This window comes from Symphalangus syndactylus, chromosome 4 (genome assembly GCF_028878055.3).
Source record: "Symphalangus syndactylus isolate Jambi chromosome 4, NHGRI_mSymSyn1-v2.1_pri, whole genome shotgun sequence".
NCBI lineage: Eukaryota > Metazoa > Chordata > Mammalia > Primates > Hylobatidae > Symphalangus > Symphalangus syndactylus.
This window is the reverse complement of record NC_072426.2, coordinates 130,544,343-130,558,915: the sequence shown is the minus strand read 5'-3', so window position 1 is coordinate 130,558,915 and position 14,573 is coordinate 130,544,343. Positions and strand designations below refer to the sequence as shown.

At 37.6% G+C, this 14,573-nt stretch overlaps 1 protein-coding gene across 5 annotated transcripts in view; it reads right to left on the bottom strand.

The window, feature by feature from the left end:
• Positions 1–7,996, bottom strand: part of GRIA2 (glutamate ionotropic receptor AMPA type subunit 2) — a 140,309-nt gene extending 132,313 nt beyond the window's left edge. For 2 of the 5 annotated variants that reach the window (XM_055276233.2, XM_055276236.2), the window contains exons 1-2: positions 7,493–7,996; positions 6,817–6,957 (exon numbers count right to left, since the gene is read on the bottom strand). In XM_055276233.2, coding sequence (XP_055132208.1) covers positions 6,817–6,957; positions 7,493–7,580 — 229 coding nt within the window. In that variant the 5' untranslated portion in view covers positions 7,581–7,996. The remainder of the gene's footprint in view (positions 1–6,816; positions 6,958–7,492) is intronic. The other 3 variants (XM_055276231.2, XM_063638323.1, XM_063638322.1) reach the window with 3 other exon arrangements.
• Positions 7,997–14,573: the final 6,577 nt, after the last annotated feature.

The window sequence follows — 14,573 nt, the reverse complement described above, 5'->3', positions numbered from 1 at the left end:
ACAAGATTTCGCCATGTTGGCCAGACTGATCTTGAACTCCTGACCTCAGGTGATCCACCCGCCTTGGCCAACCAAAGTGCTAGGATTACAGGCATGAGCCACTGAGCCTGGCTGCAACATGGTTTTTGCATCATCCTAACAGTTAGCATTTATAAATCCTCTTCAACGTGTATATTGTGCACATATTCAGCATATGATTTTAACATACATCAATATAGATTTAGAGATAAAAGTAACAACTTTGACAATATCTAGGTTGTAGATGAAAGTGAAAAATATATGACACCTCTGTCTACACAGGATTCAAGGAAGGTACAAAGTAAACTGTTTATTCTGAAATCCATATGTATAGCAAAAGCAAAATTCTAGCTTTAAAAATTATAATGTTATGATAAGAACATCTACTGTAAAATTAAATGTGTTGAATAGGTAAATAACTATTAAGTGAGTCAATGCACTGGTAACTGAGCTAGACTTCGTGAAGAACACCCAGTTAACAGCAGCAAGGGCCTGTCTTCAACAAGGCCACATTTTACATTCTCCTTGTTAATTTTAAAATGTTTTCATTCTATAAGTTAAAATTATCAAAGATGACAAAATACTTTTAAATTGAATAGCACTGAAAAATAATAGGTGTTAGACATCTTATGAACAGCATTGTAAGAATCACATTCCTTTTTTTTTCCAAACTAGTAAAACCTGATTTGATAGACATTTTGATGTTTGAACATTTTCAAATCATGTGTGATTTTCTAATTTTAACATTGAATTCAGCAACTTATTTTCCTGTTGTACTAAAGAGACACAGTCATACAAGAGATTTGGCAATTATGTAGATCTTTGGATAAAACCTGAGAAATTTTTATTTAAAATTGCCATAATAATAAAAGACCAAACACTTAATGAAATCTGGGGTATCTTCAGTACAATCTACTGTAAAAAGAAAGGAAATATAATCTACCCAGCTGCCATTAACATTTCAATCAAATATTTACATCAAATAGAAGATTTTAGCTCTGAATGAATGCACTCTCTGCTCACATAAAAAAATGTTTAAAGGACAGTTCTCTATCTCAATTTAGACTTTATTTCTTGTAATAGCATTTTCTCTGCAAATTAAGTACTTCTATTGACTTTTTTATAAAAAGGGAAGAGGAGGAAGACAGGAAAAAACACATATTCTCTGAAAACTAGATTATATAGTAACATACTGAAATAACTCAAAAACAACTGCTCTTTTTCAGCCTTCCTTAAAATTTTCAAGGTTCTAAGAAGTTTGAAAGTTTGCTAAGTGTTATTGGAAGAGATTATGAGAAAACTTGAGATCTGGGCATGAATCAGCATCCACTTGTCATAATGTCTCAGTACAATGTCCCTGGCACTTTAAAGGCTTGATGTGAAATGAAAATGCCCCATCCTTCTTGAGCCAGCAGGTTGAAGTTTGCAAGACTTTCAAACAGAAATAGCATAGCATAAGAATAAATTCTTACTAATTTAAGCTTCTACAGTTTTAAAGGTAATTTTTATTTCAATACTTAGTTTCTCTCATCTCAAAATAGAATATTTCAACCAATGCCATTCTTTGATTTCTACTTAATACACACTCATTTTCTTGAAATTCTTCAGTGATAAGTGAAGTATGAAATTTTAACTGAAAATACTTCAATAACAGATTAATTATTCTGACATACAAAGAGGCATTTCCTCAAAATCTCCAATTGAATATAACTGAATATTTACAACACCAGCTTTTACGGTGTTGTGTCTTGGCACATGTGTTCATGGTTTCTCATTATTGCTTAAGAAAGTCCAACTTGAGTCTAGTTTTATGAGTTTTGCATATATTAAAGTCAGTAACTCTAGGTGTTAGTAAATACCTCAACAAACACGACAAAACAGGATCGTGTAGCCAATCTGTAACTACTTACACTCTATAATTATAACTATGAATACATACACACAGAAGTCCATTCATCCAAGTGCAATGAAGGCTTAGCAAACATCAATTAATTTTATGAACACAGATACAAAATCTCAGTAATTTGTGACTAAAATTTAATAATAAATACAGCTCAAAAATGATAGCTGGGGAATCGAGATTAAAAATGTTGAAAAAATGTAATTTTAGAATTCTCTCTCCTCCAAGAGCATTTACAATCTATTCTAACAGTCTTTATCTTCTAAAACATAAAATATAGGGCAATCTATTTTTAAAAGGCAATGAAAGTTATTTTTAAGACAGCATTTTGAATAATTTTCTTCAAATTAGATGTCATTTATTTTTTTCAGTTTATCTAAATAAATTTGTTTACAATGTTTTAAAAGGCATTTGCTGTGCGCAACAGTTTTATGAAACAACAATATTTTCTCCAACATCTCCATCTGCTGGCTTAGAGAAAAAGTAGATTTTCATTTGCTGTTTCCTTCAATTTAATATTTTTATAATTTATTTTGTTGTATAGAATTGAAATATAAAACTATTAAATTATCTTTAACTAGACTAATAACTATTTGTAAAATTCAGTCTTCAAAAGAAATAGAAAGGGAAGGTTCTGGGGAGTAAATTCAATATTTAATACTTTTAATTTTCAAACCCTGTAGAATCAAGTACTCATGTTTATAGCCCTTTTACACAGTTTTATTTTAAGCAAGCTCTACCAACTAGCATAGCATCAAAGTTTACTAAAATCTTTTACAATGTAAAAATACTTAGGATTTTCCTAAAATTTGCTATTGATTTTATTAGTTAACTACACACAATATGTGGTGTATATATATTAATATGAAAGTTACTATTTTCACAAAAAGGCAGATTTTTTTAGTTGCTGTATTAAACTGCTTGTGTTTAAGAACTACTGGAATACCCTCATAACCTCATACTAAAGTTCCTAGACAAGACCACAGCCACCAATGCACACTAAAGGCATGAAGGCCTACAAGGTTTTGAAAACTATTCAAAAGAGCCTAGAGGGTAACGGCTAGAAAAAAAAAAAATGTTAACATGAAATAAAGCAGTCATTTATTCTCTGACACCTTGAAGGCACTCACTAAATATTTATTGAATGAATGATTGGATTCCTAGGACCCATCACTGGTTTCAACTGCTGAACATATCAGATACTAATCTCAGATTTTTTTTTCTGCTTTTATGCTTTGTATTTTTAATAATGAAGCCTTATGTTTGAACAACCTTCAGGAAAAAAAATCGTAGTACTCTTTTCAGCTAAGAAGACAGAGAAGGAGGAATGGAAAAAATGAGTGAGGGGAGAGAGGAAAAGAAAAAGGGAATGACGGAGAAAAAATGAAAGAAACTGAATATCTGTCTTACTGCCTCAGGTACCCATGGAAACAAATGGAACAAAATAGGTACTTTCATTATCCCACTGTGACTGTGAAAGGGAAGGATGTGGGAGCTCAGTAGGATGCACACAATCATTTTACCCAGTTCAGAATAGAATGACTTCATTTTCTTTGTATAACCTTAACCCATTCAGTGGATCTCCCTGGATCCTTACATCAATGTCAACTTCAACATTTCCAAATAATTTCCTCCATCTCAGGAATAAAATTAAATTAGTAAACTAATAACTTTTCCCTTTTGAAATTGTATTACTAAGGTATAAAAATCCACTTTTTTAATACGTAAATTTAGCTCTGTGGGATTTTTATGATTGGAAGAGCAAGCTATTTCAAGAGCATTGCAAGATGATATCTATCATCTAATAATGTCATTAAATAGCAAAATTCCTGAGATTTCTAGAGGAAATGGGAAAAAGATGTTTAGATCTTAGCTGTCAATGTATTTAATGCTGTTGCTTCCACTTTATAAAGGAAAGAATCACAGACTTCCCTAAATAAAAAGGCAAGAAAACAAAGGATAAGCATTGGAGAAAAATCTTAAGCAGGATTTAAACGATCAAGACCCATCTTGACAAATTTAACACTGGAGATTTTCATCCATTTCTTGACTTTGTGATTGTAGTTTACATAAGCATCTCTCCCTTTACCTTTCTCTCATTCTGTATCAAAAGAGTTAAACTAATTTTACGTTTTCTATTGTCCATAGCACAAAAACCAAAAAAAAAAAAAGGATACAAATTCTTTATTTCATTTTGTAATCTCTAAATTTTGAAATGTCTCAGAGAATAAAGAAACGGAGTCACAAACATGTTAAGTGATTTGCCCAGTCAATGAGTTAATGTCAGCTCCAGAAATTTCTATCCAATGAGCCTCTCTTCTGTCACAGTACCCCCCTAGTTCTTTTTAGCAATCAGTAAGATTACTTATAACATGGGAGTTGAAAATGTCATGATTTTGAATTCCCATGCTGTCATCTTTAAAATGTGTTCAGTTCCTGAAAATAATTTGTTTTACTATCCTACTATAATAATCCATGCAGGGGTAATTTTAGGCTCTGGAAATGTGAACATACTTATTTTAGCTTCACTTCCTGAGGAGGGGAAAAAACTGTGCAAATGAATACTTGATTATTCCAGCTTCTCAGAACTATGGACAATTTAAATTGTGTGGTAATTTTTTAGAAGAAATACACATGTTGATTACATGAATGTGTTCACTCTGCAGATATATGAATTTGCATGTGTGTTTAATATATACACATATTCTGGCTATATATTTTATTTCTGAAAAATTTCTATTTAAAAATTCAAAAATATTGAGAATGAGTTTATAAACCTAATAACCTAAACTAATCACAATCTTTTATCTTTATAAAGCCCCAATACAGTAGTTTAGCATTTGTTGAAATCAAGGAATACTCATTTTGTCAATGGACATATGTTATTTTTTCAGAAAGTTCTTCTCATTATTTTCACCAATGAGTGAACTTGGCAATCATTGACTGTTTTCAAAAAGTACAGCTGTCAATACTTTCACTTCACATTTAAAACCTATGTCCTTCTTATACCCACAGTCGTTCCTTAGGACTCATTACTTTTCAAAGCATTTTCACAGAAGTATACAATTATACACAGTTAGATACTCAGAACAGTTGCATGACAAACTTGTAATTCAGGAAAAATTGGAACTTACTGATATCAAATGAATAGTCTAAATCTGTTAGGTAAATAGGTCAAATATAGAAGCCTTCAAATTTTAATTAAGTCGATTTCTTTGTATGTCATGTACTAAAATTTTCTGAGATATTCTGTTACGGACGTTTTTCAAAGCTGCAAATCCACTTTAAATCTCCTCTTCTCTCTCTCGTTCTGTACCCCCACACCCACCCTTCTTTCTTTTCTTACTTGGCATCAACATTTGAAGAAAATACATAGCAGTGAAACCTTCTTAAATAGATCCATTAGAAACAATTAAATCCTAAATTACCACACAATGCCCCTATTCTATCAGTCTAAGAAAATTGTTTCTTCATTCGTCCGGGTGACAGTAGTTGCAAGAGTTGATGATGGGCCCTATATGATAATCAAGCTAAATCACGGAATATATGACTAAAGCTTAAAATGGGGAGGAGGGATGGCTACCAGTTGTTTGTGTGACGTGGGAAAGCTGCAGTTGGGCTTTTCCTGTGGTAATTTTCCCCAAGCTCTGTAGCCAAAGTGGGAAATGAGCCATCCGCGGATCTCCCCCAAATTGTTATCTATGAAATAAAGACTGCGAATATTAGGGCAGGAAAGAATCACCTCAGAGCAGCCGGCAGGAAATGATGGCAGCTGCTGGGAAGAGGGCAGGAAGGCACAGTGGCCGCGATTGCCTGCCCACGCCTGCGCGGGGGAGCGAGCGCGAGGACCGGAGCCCTCTGGCCTCCACACCAATCCTTTTAGATCCCTAATTGTTTGGTTTCTAGTACTTTATCTGAACCCATCACAGAGCTTCCCAGCGAGTCCCGGAGCACTGCGCGGAGTGAGAGGGCTAATATGGAGCACTGCAAAGACTAAAATGGCTGATCAGCGACTTCTCCAGATTTTCAAACTCGGCCGGATCCCACGGCTTTCCAGTCCTTTTCCCCGGCTGCCTCTGCTGGAGCCCAGCTACCTGAGAACAAAGCGCGCCCGGCTGGCAAGCTGACCGCGGCGCCCATGGCGGCCTCGCCCCCTCCAAGTTAAGCGGAAGTGCAACTGAGCAGGAGAAATTGACAGCGCTCTCGCTTTCCACCGCCTCCCCGCGCCACCCCCACGCCACCCGGCCGGCCTGAGCCTGCGTCAGCCCCGCTCCTCGCCCCTCGGGTGGGCGTTATGTAACAGCCCCGATCCCAACTCCAGACCCATTTCAGCAACTTGTCCCAAAGAGGAGAACGTGGAGCTCGCGAGGGCCGTAGGGTGAGCCCAGCAGGCGCTGCGGATCTAAACTGAGGGCAGCCGGCGCGAGCTGCAGCTGCCGGGGCAGGAGGCCACTGGGCTCCGGCAGTCCCCCGTGGGATTTGTCCAACAGCCCGACTGCGCCCCCTGGGGAACAACGTGTTCTCTGTGGGCAGGGTGCCAACAGGCGCACGACGGAGAGCGAGGTGGGAGGGCTTTTCCTGAAGCACTCAAGATGAGCGAAAACCCCGTGAACCCAAGGAAGCCGCCCTCCCTGGCTCCAACCCTCACCCCGGCTCCCTAATGCGCGCACTCCTGAAGTCCTTTCCCTCTCTCTTCAGCCCCCTCCAGCCAGCGGGGGTCCCTGAGATTACAGCCACCTTCTCTCTACACCGTCACAAGCACGCGCGTGTGCAGTCACTCACACCCACACACTGACACACAGAAACGCACACACACCACCCCAGAAACGCACACACACACTCACACTCTCTAGCCTTCCGCGTGCAGCATCCGAAAGGCATGAATATTCATTACTTACAAGCATTGGTGACTGCGAAGCTGTTTGCCACCTCCAAATTGTCGATGTGGGGTGTCAGTCTGAACTCCGAAGTGGAAAACTGAACCATCCCTACCCGAAATGCACTGTATTCTTGATCGGCGCCCCTAGGAAATAGCCCCCCTGCAAAGAACAAACAGCAAGCAAGAGAACAGTGTCAGTGCCCGGGAGGGAAAGGAGGGGCGCGCGCTAGCGCCCAACAGTCCAAGAGTCTCTTATTCAAGCGAATAGGCCGGATAAACACATCTACGGACTCGGACAGCGGGGGTGGAATATCCAAAAGGTAGCCAAGGGGTCAACACCCAGATGAGAGTCTGAAGGCGAGGTAGGTGGCCAGAAACCTTCACCTTTCCATGTAATCACAAGCTTTGCATTCAGACCCCAAGAAAATCTGAGCAAACTGGAAAATGTCGCTAAGGCAGAATTAATAAAATTTGGGGATCCGAAATGAGAGGACCTTTTCTTCTATTGTATCAAAGGTATAGTCTTTTCCTTTTGCTTCATCCTAAGAAAAACATGTATATTCTAGGTAGTTTAAATCTGGAATGCAGTCAAGGTATGACATAAGTCTACATGACATGAATTAATTTGTACACTGTGAACAAAGATTACCACCAAATTATGCACAATTCAAAAGCATAGCACAAAGGGTACCTACCTATCTGTATGCTGTTAGAAGAGACACCAAAAATCAGTCCCCATAAAACAGGAGAAAGGAGGACAGAAATATGCATAATCTTTTGCATTTCCAAGAAAAGTAGAGCATCCACAATATACCCCTTTTTTTTTTTCCTTTTCCTCCTCTTCCTTCTTTGGCTGTTTTCCTCTGCAAATTAGATCCTCTGCATTTTGAGACAGCAATTTAGCACCAAGCTGCTAAAACCTGAAGTGGAGGCAGAAGAATCCCTATTTCCCAGGTCCTGCTGGTGGCTGCTGATGCCCTGCGCCCTGTCCCCGCTCCAGAAGTCCGGAGGACTGGCTGAATGCAGTTTTCAGCGGAGCTGCCGCTGTGGTCCCAGTGTCTCGGAATATTCAGCACCCTCCCATGCACTCACACACACTCACCCTCTCTCGCGCTCTCTTCTCCCTCTCTCCTCTCTCACGCGCGCGCGCACACACATACACACACATACACACACGCACACACACAGGCAAGTCACAGAGAGGGGCAGGCAGTCCCGGGCGCGCGTGCGCGACTCGCGGCAGGCGGCGGGCGCGCGCGCCGCCTCCCCCGCACGGCGCCAGGCACCCCGCACCGCCGTGGACGCGTCGCGTGCGCGGCGCTGAGAAAGCACAGCTTGGGGCCCGTAGCCGCTGTCCCTCCGCGAGACCTCCGGTCTCTGGGGCTGTCGCGCCCACCGCGCGCCTCGGCCTTTCAGCACCGAGGACAGCGTCTCGCTCCCCGCCCGGAGCTACCTTCGTGCAGCTGTTGCAGCTGCTGCAGAGATGCTCCAACCTGGACCAAATGCAGCAAAGCTGATTTCCGGCTGCTGTGTAGAAGCCGAATTGCTAATTGTTGGCGGCGAAGCGTCCTCTCACCAGGCCCTGCTGTCTTACGTTACAAATAATTTTGATTTTTGTCTTCCATCTCCTGTGAAAACCCATTTAGCAATACAGAAGCCCTGTCATCCACCTCACCTGACCCAGCGGAAAGCAAACAAGCAAGCAAAGCACCATGGAGGAAATATTCCAAAATTGTGCACTTGGGCTTCATGGAATGTAGCCAGGATCTGGGGAGAACCCTAAGTTCTATCTTTAAATACTTAAGCCGCACATGAGATCAAGATAGAATCTTTTAAATATTTTGCATGAAAATCCCATCTTTAGAGTATATTCCATTGGGCTGTGATGCTGACTCGCCTAGTTACAGAGCGCATGGGTCTTTCTCGCAGCTTTCATTGCAATCCCTCCCGTTGTAGAGTCATGTAGACTTGGTTTCCTAGAAGCCCTTGCTTTATGCAGATTGAAAGCAACAGACTCTGGTTTAAGGAAAGTGATTAGAAGATGAAGCTAGTGTAGAAACGCCAGAGGTGCAGATTCTTTACCAGAGACTTACTTAGAAATCTGTTTCCCCATCGCGTTTTGGCCCTGGGTTTCGAAAAATCACTGCCTAAAGAAACTAAGCCACCTCGCTCTACTGAACACGCGGGCCACTGGGAAAGAAAGATGAAGTTAAATATTAAAAGTTTGAAGGAAGAGAATTGATGGCGAGATGGATGACTGGAGTTCCCCGTGTGAAATTTTTGTTCTTCATGGTGCTTTTTCCAAGCCCATTCCTGGGAACCTGCTCTGATAATTCCCTCTCAGGACTCAGAAAAGCCTCACCAAGTTGCATGTCTTTAGTGGTTTAAACAAATAAAGAAAGATTGAGAACAAGGAACTGTTTCCAGGAAGAGCGAGATTGGAGCTTACAGTACTAAAAAGAGAACTGCTAGTATTCCAAAATGCCATGAGTCTATCAGGCTGCCTTCTTGTGCTTGCAGCTTCACTGCTGACTGGATTATCTTATGCTTGCGTCTTAATCACATTGGCCTCAATTTCCCCATTTTAAAAATGATGATGAGCAAAGTGGCTTCTATGGCTCTTGGATCCTATATCACTGTCATTTCAAATTATAACATTTCCCTCTTTTTGATGTAGTCCTAAACCATGAAGTGAGAATAGCTGTAATCTATTATTAAGCTTATAAACTATAGGCTAAAATATCTCTTAATTTTATCCCTTAGAATTTTATTAGTATGTTATAAGTACTCCACACTGTATATAAAGTAGGTCTTCTAAATAAAAATGCATTTAACCTTAAAAACTTGAATAATAAAAATAGTATATAAAATTAATTAAAATTACAATAAATCGATAAAAAATAAAAAATGAGATAAGTTACATATACATTCAAAATTGCAACATAAAGTATAAATAAATCATACATATTTAATCATTATTTGTGATGTAAGGCATAAAAAATGATTGGAAATTATTCCCTACTTAAAATTTTTAATGTAAAAGCACTAATAACAGAACAGAGCAAAATTTAAAATACCTCTGTAGTTCTTTTCTTTTTCTCGATTCACTTGTTTCCACAGGAAAACTTTAATTTCACAGAAGGTAACTTAGAATTAAAGAGAGCGAGGACAGAGAGAGAGGAAGCTTGAATATGAAAAAAATGTGATGTTTAAAATGTGAGTTCAGGTGAATTGAATTTTAAAAAATAAGAATGTTTTCAAACTATTTTCATCTTAACCTATTTCAAAGTCAAGGGCAGATATGAACTCAAAATTGACTGAGTTACATTGTATAAAAAACAAATGCTGTAAAAATAAGAATTTGCTGAATCATATAGTAACTAATATGTAAGAGCTCAAGAAAAATATTACTGTCTAGTGGCCAATTACAATTTATACATAAGATAGAAATAAAAATCTTAGCAAGCATTACTTGTAATTCAACTGCTATTCTACGTATCTATGTTCACAAGGTAGTTATGTATAGACCTTTCACATATTTGGAAACTTACTTCCTATATCAGCATAATTTTATTAATATTATCACTCATGAGACTTTTTCAAATTTCTTATAGTGTTTTAATAGCATGTACGTTTCAAGCACAGAATCCTGTCAATATAAGGGTAGTAAATTTAAATTGACTACAGTAAAAGGTTATTTATACAAACACATGGAAAAATACTGGAATTTATTTTTTGAATGCACACAGCTCTATTTTTTCATGTAGCAACTTCCTATTTCAAGAATATGTATTTCAAGTTGATCACTAATCAATTTTGAAAACTTCAAACTACTAGATCTACAGTTGACTAGAATAGTGTGCTACAAGAAAGAGTTTGCTATTTTCTGCCCTCTGCTGTTCAATTTTGGCAATTATGTAAAACTTTATTGCTTCCGCTGCAAGAATTGTAAGTCCCAGTAAAAAATTAAAGAAATAAAAAATGTGATCCACCATATCATTTGTTAGTCTAGTTAGGTGGTTGGTTAGCAGTTTTGAAATCACTGGCAGAGCAAACTTTTAGCTGACTTTATTATCAAAATTAAGCTATAAATGTCAGTGCTACAGTTCCTACTGAAGTAGTTTGACCAAAGTGGAGTTCACTCCTTGCCTTCTTACTGATTCTCTGGGACTGTTAAAATGTAGGACATCTGAAAGACTAATACGCAATGCAGCATTCGTAAAAAAATGAGTGTCCCCCTACTTTCAGCAGAAGATGGCAAAGGATAGCAGTTCTTGCAGAAGAAACCCATGTTTCAAACATAAGATTCTATTGGCTGATACAGAGCAAAAGAAACAAACAAAGAAGGAAACATGAGGACCGTAATTACTCAGGGCTATAAATAAAAAAGGGATATTCACTCTGGGGAGTTTTCGTTCTTTAAGATAAAGAATAATGATATGAAAATAATTATTCAGATTAATATAAATTTATTATACCTTTTTGTAACAAAATTTTAAATCATTGACTCAATAAGATAAAGTTTGTGACCCTACAATGTATAGCTAAAGCTAAGCTTTTGTAAGATTTTTAAAAATAAATTTAAAATCAAGTTCATAATGGAAAAATAATTATGGTTTTCATTTTTGATTGTTTAAGGGCTTTGATTATATTATTTTAAATTAATGTTATCCCTATAGACAGCCATTCTATACCAGAAATATTTATTGGAAAATATAGAGTTTCAGTTTATTCATTCATTCAAAAAATATATTAAGGGGCCACTATGTTTCAAATACTGTACTTGATAGGGTGGATAAAATGGTAAACGCAACAGATGCCTTTCTCATGAAGTTCCCAGAATTTAAGTAAGTAAATAATGAAGATCATGTGATGAGAGAAATAAGAAATGGGAAAGGTAGACAAATTATTAAGGCAATATTATGACAGCAATAAAAAATCTATAATGCTCATTATATCTTGGAGGTCAGGACAGAAAAGGGTCTTCAAAGACTGAGACCTAAACTGAGTCAAGTAAGGGTTAGCTAGGTGGAGGGTTAGAATTAACAGTGGAGAACACTTCATGGAAATACAATGACTTCAGCAAAAGCATGTGTGAGGACCATGAATTACAAGGAATTCGATGTTTCTAGAAAGGGAAGTGTCAAAAAAAGGAGCAGCAGAAACACACAAGACAATAACAAAAACTATGTATTTATCCCATAGGATAAGAGAACCATTTTGAGGCTTACATCTTAAGATCTGCATTTTTAATGGAACATTTTTGAGGCTATTTGAAAATGTATTTAAAGGGAAACATATTGAATGTAGGGAGACCAGTTAGAAGGCCGTATTCCTGGTGAGAGTAATGAGAGTAAGGATTTAAGGAGTAATAGTACAGGTAGGAAGAAAAGTTTGGTTTTAGGAAATATTTAGGATAAAAACTTAGTAAAACTTGTTAGTGGACTTGTATGTAATGAAGGTAAAGGAGATGGAAAAACAAAGCCAACTTCCAGGGTACTAGGCTGAGTGCCCAAGAGGTTGGTTTTACCAAGGCTTGAAGAAAACACTAGAAAGAAGACGTGCAGGCAAAGTGATGAGTTCAGCTTTAGACATGTTGAGTTTACAGGGTCAGTGGGCTGTATCCACTTATCCATTGTGCTAGCACTTAACTCTGATTCTAAAATTCAGGGAAGAAGCCTCATGTGGAAGTTAATTTTGAGACTCATCAGACTACAGTGTTTCTCATGATGGTTACCATTTCTTGAAAAAGTTAGTTAAAGAAAAAAAAATCCAAGCAAAACAATTAAAAAAAGAAGACACATGCCACCTTTAAAATCCAGCTTTGATTTAATATGGATAAATGTATAATCATTTTCCACTTTCTTAAAGTAGGACCAAGGCCATTACCTTGAGCATGGATCTACCAAATCATTTCCCCTTTTGGTTTCTTTAAAGTAAAGTGAGAACTTAAGAATAGTGTGAAGCGATCAGAATGCTAAATCCTGTTCAGTTTTGAGGATTTTTCTTAACTATTTTACAATGGTCTTCCTCACACATAATAGAGTATTTTTGTCTCTTTGTATTACTGATCCTTTCCAGAACATTTGACATACTTTTCAACCATTCTCTGTTCACAGGTTATCAATTTACATAGTATTTTAATTAAATTATGTAATTTAACTGCCATACATTTTTTGTTTTGTTTTTTAATAAATACATTTGACTCTCACTTAAGGAGTAAAAACAGAAATTACACAGGCTGCTCATCAAAGTATTCAGCAGGCTTCCATTTGTGTTTTTCGTAACATGCAAAAGCAAAGAATAAGAGGGGAAGTAAACAAATAAATAGCATAAAACGTGGCTGTCATATTTTCTATCTCTGTAGATGATTACAAGACTTAAATTGTTAATCACCAGGGAGCTACATCAGCAAGATGGTGGAATTAGACACACTGATTCAACAATAATTTACAGACCAATTTCTTTTTTGAAACATTCAAAAACTAGTAGACAGGCTCCTGCACTCGATGAGAGCATGAAATGAATGACACTGAAACCAACAGGAAAATTCCAGACACCCTCTCACTATACTCCTCACACCTAGCACAGCAACCTATGACCAAGACGAAACCCTCAGCTTTCAGTTTTTCCCAGGATGGGAAAGAGTTAGATTTCACATACAATGCTCCAACTTTTCTGAATGCAACCCAAGAGACTGGCTTCTGTCTTAAAGTCCTCACAGGATCTGGCATATGCTAGATTCCTGGAACAAGCACGGCAGTCTGAACTAGCAACACAGGCACTCAACACAATTCATCCTCCCAGCTCAGCATAGAGTAAGTGGGTGGAAAACCCCAGTTCCCAGATTCTACCTGAGGGGAAAAAGAGTTCCCTCCCTCCTGTACCGAAAATGAGAATTCAACATTCCAGCTTCTCCAGGTGCTATCCAAAGGAATGGTTTCTGTCTCACCTATCTCAGAGCACAGATGGGACCCAGGAGATTCTAGATGCCTTGGGGCTGCGCAAGAACAGTGACAGCAGTTTGGACTAACAAGAAGGATTTAAATGTCCACAGTATCTCTGGCCAGGCTGATTGGTGGAGATTTTCTCCCATTCAAGGCCAATCAGTGAAGACTGTAAGACATGGCAATTTTTTGTAATGCGTAAATACCAACATAAAGTGTCAAGGAAAATGAAGACACAGGCAAACGTGATACAAACAAAAGAACAAAGTAAAACTCTAGAAAATTAGCCCTAATGAAATGGAGATATATGAATTACTTTACAGAGCATTAAATACAGCTATTTTTAAAATGCTTAACAAGCTCCGGAGAACAATACATGATCAAAATGAGAATTTTAACAAAAAGATAGAACATTTAAAAGGAACTGAGTGTTATTTATGCCTGAGATGCAAGACATGTTCAATTATTGAAAATCAATTAATATGATACACCATATTAACAGAATGAAGGATAAAAATTACATGATCATTTCAACAGATGCAGAAAAGAATTTGACAAAATTTTATAAAAATGCTTTTGTGATTATAACTCTCAACAGACTAGGAATAGAGAGATATTACTTTAACATAATAAAATCCATATATAAAAAGTCCATGCCTAACATCGTACCCAATGGTTACAAAACTGGAAGCTTTTACACTAAAGTAAGATACAAGGCAAGGATGTCTACTCTCAAAACCTCTACTTAACATAGTACTGGAAGTCCTAATCATTGTAATTAGGCAAAAATAAAAGGCATCCACACAGGAAAGAAAAAAAAGTAAAATTA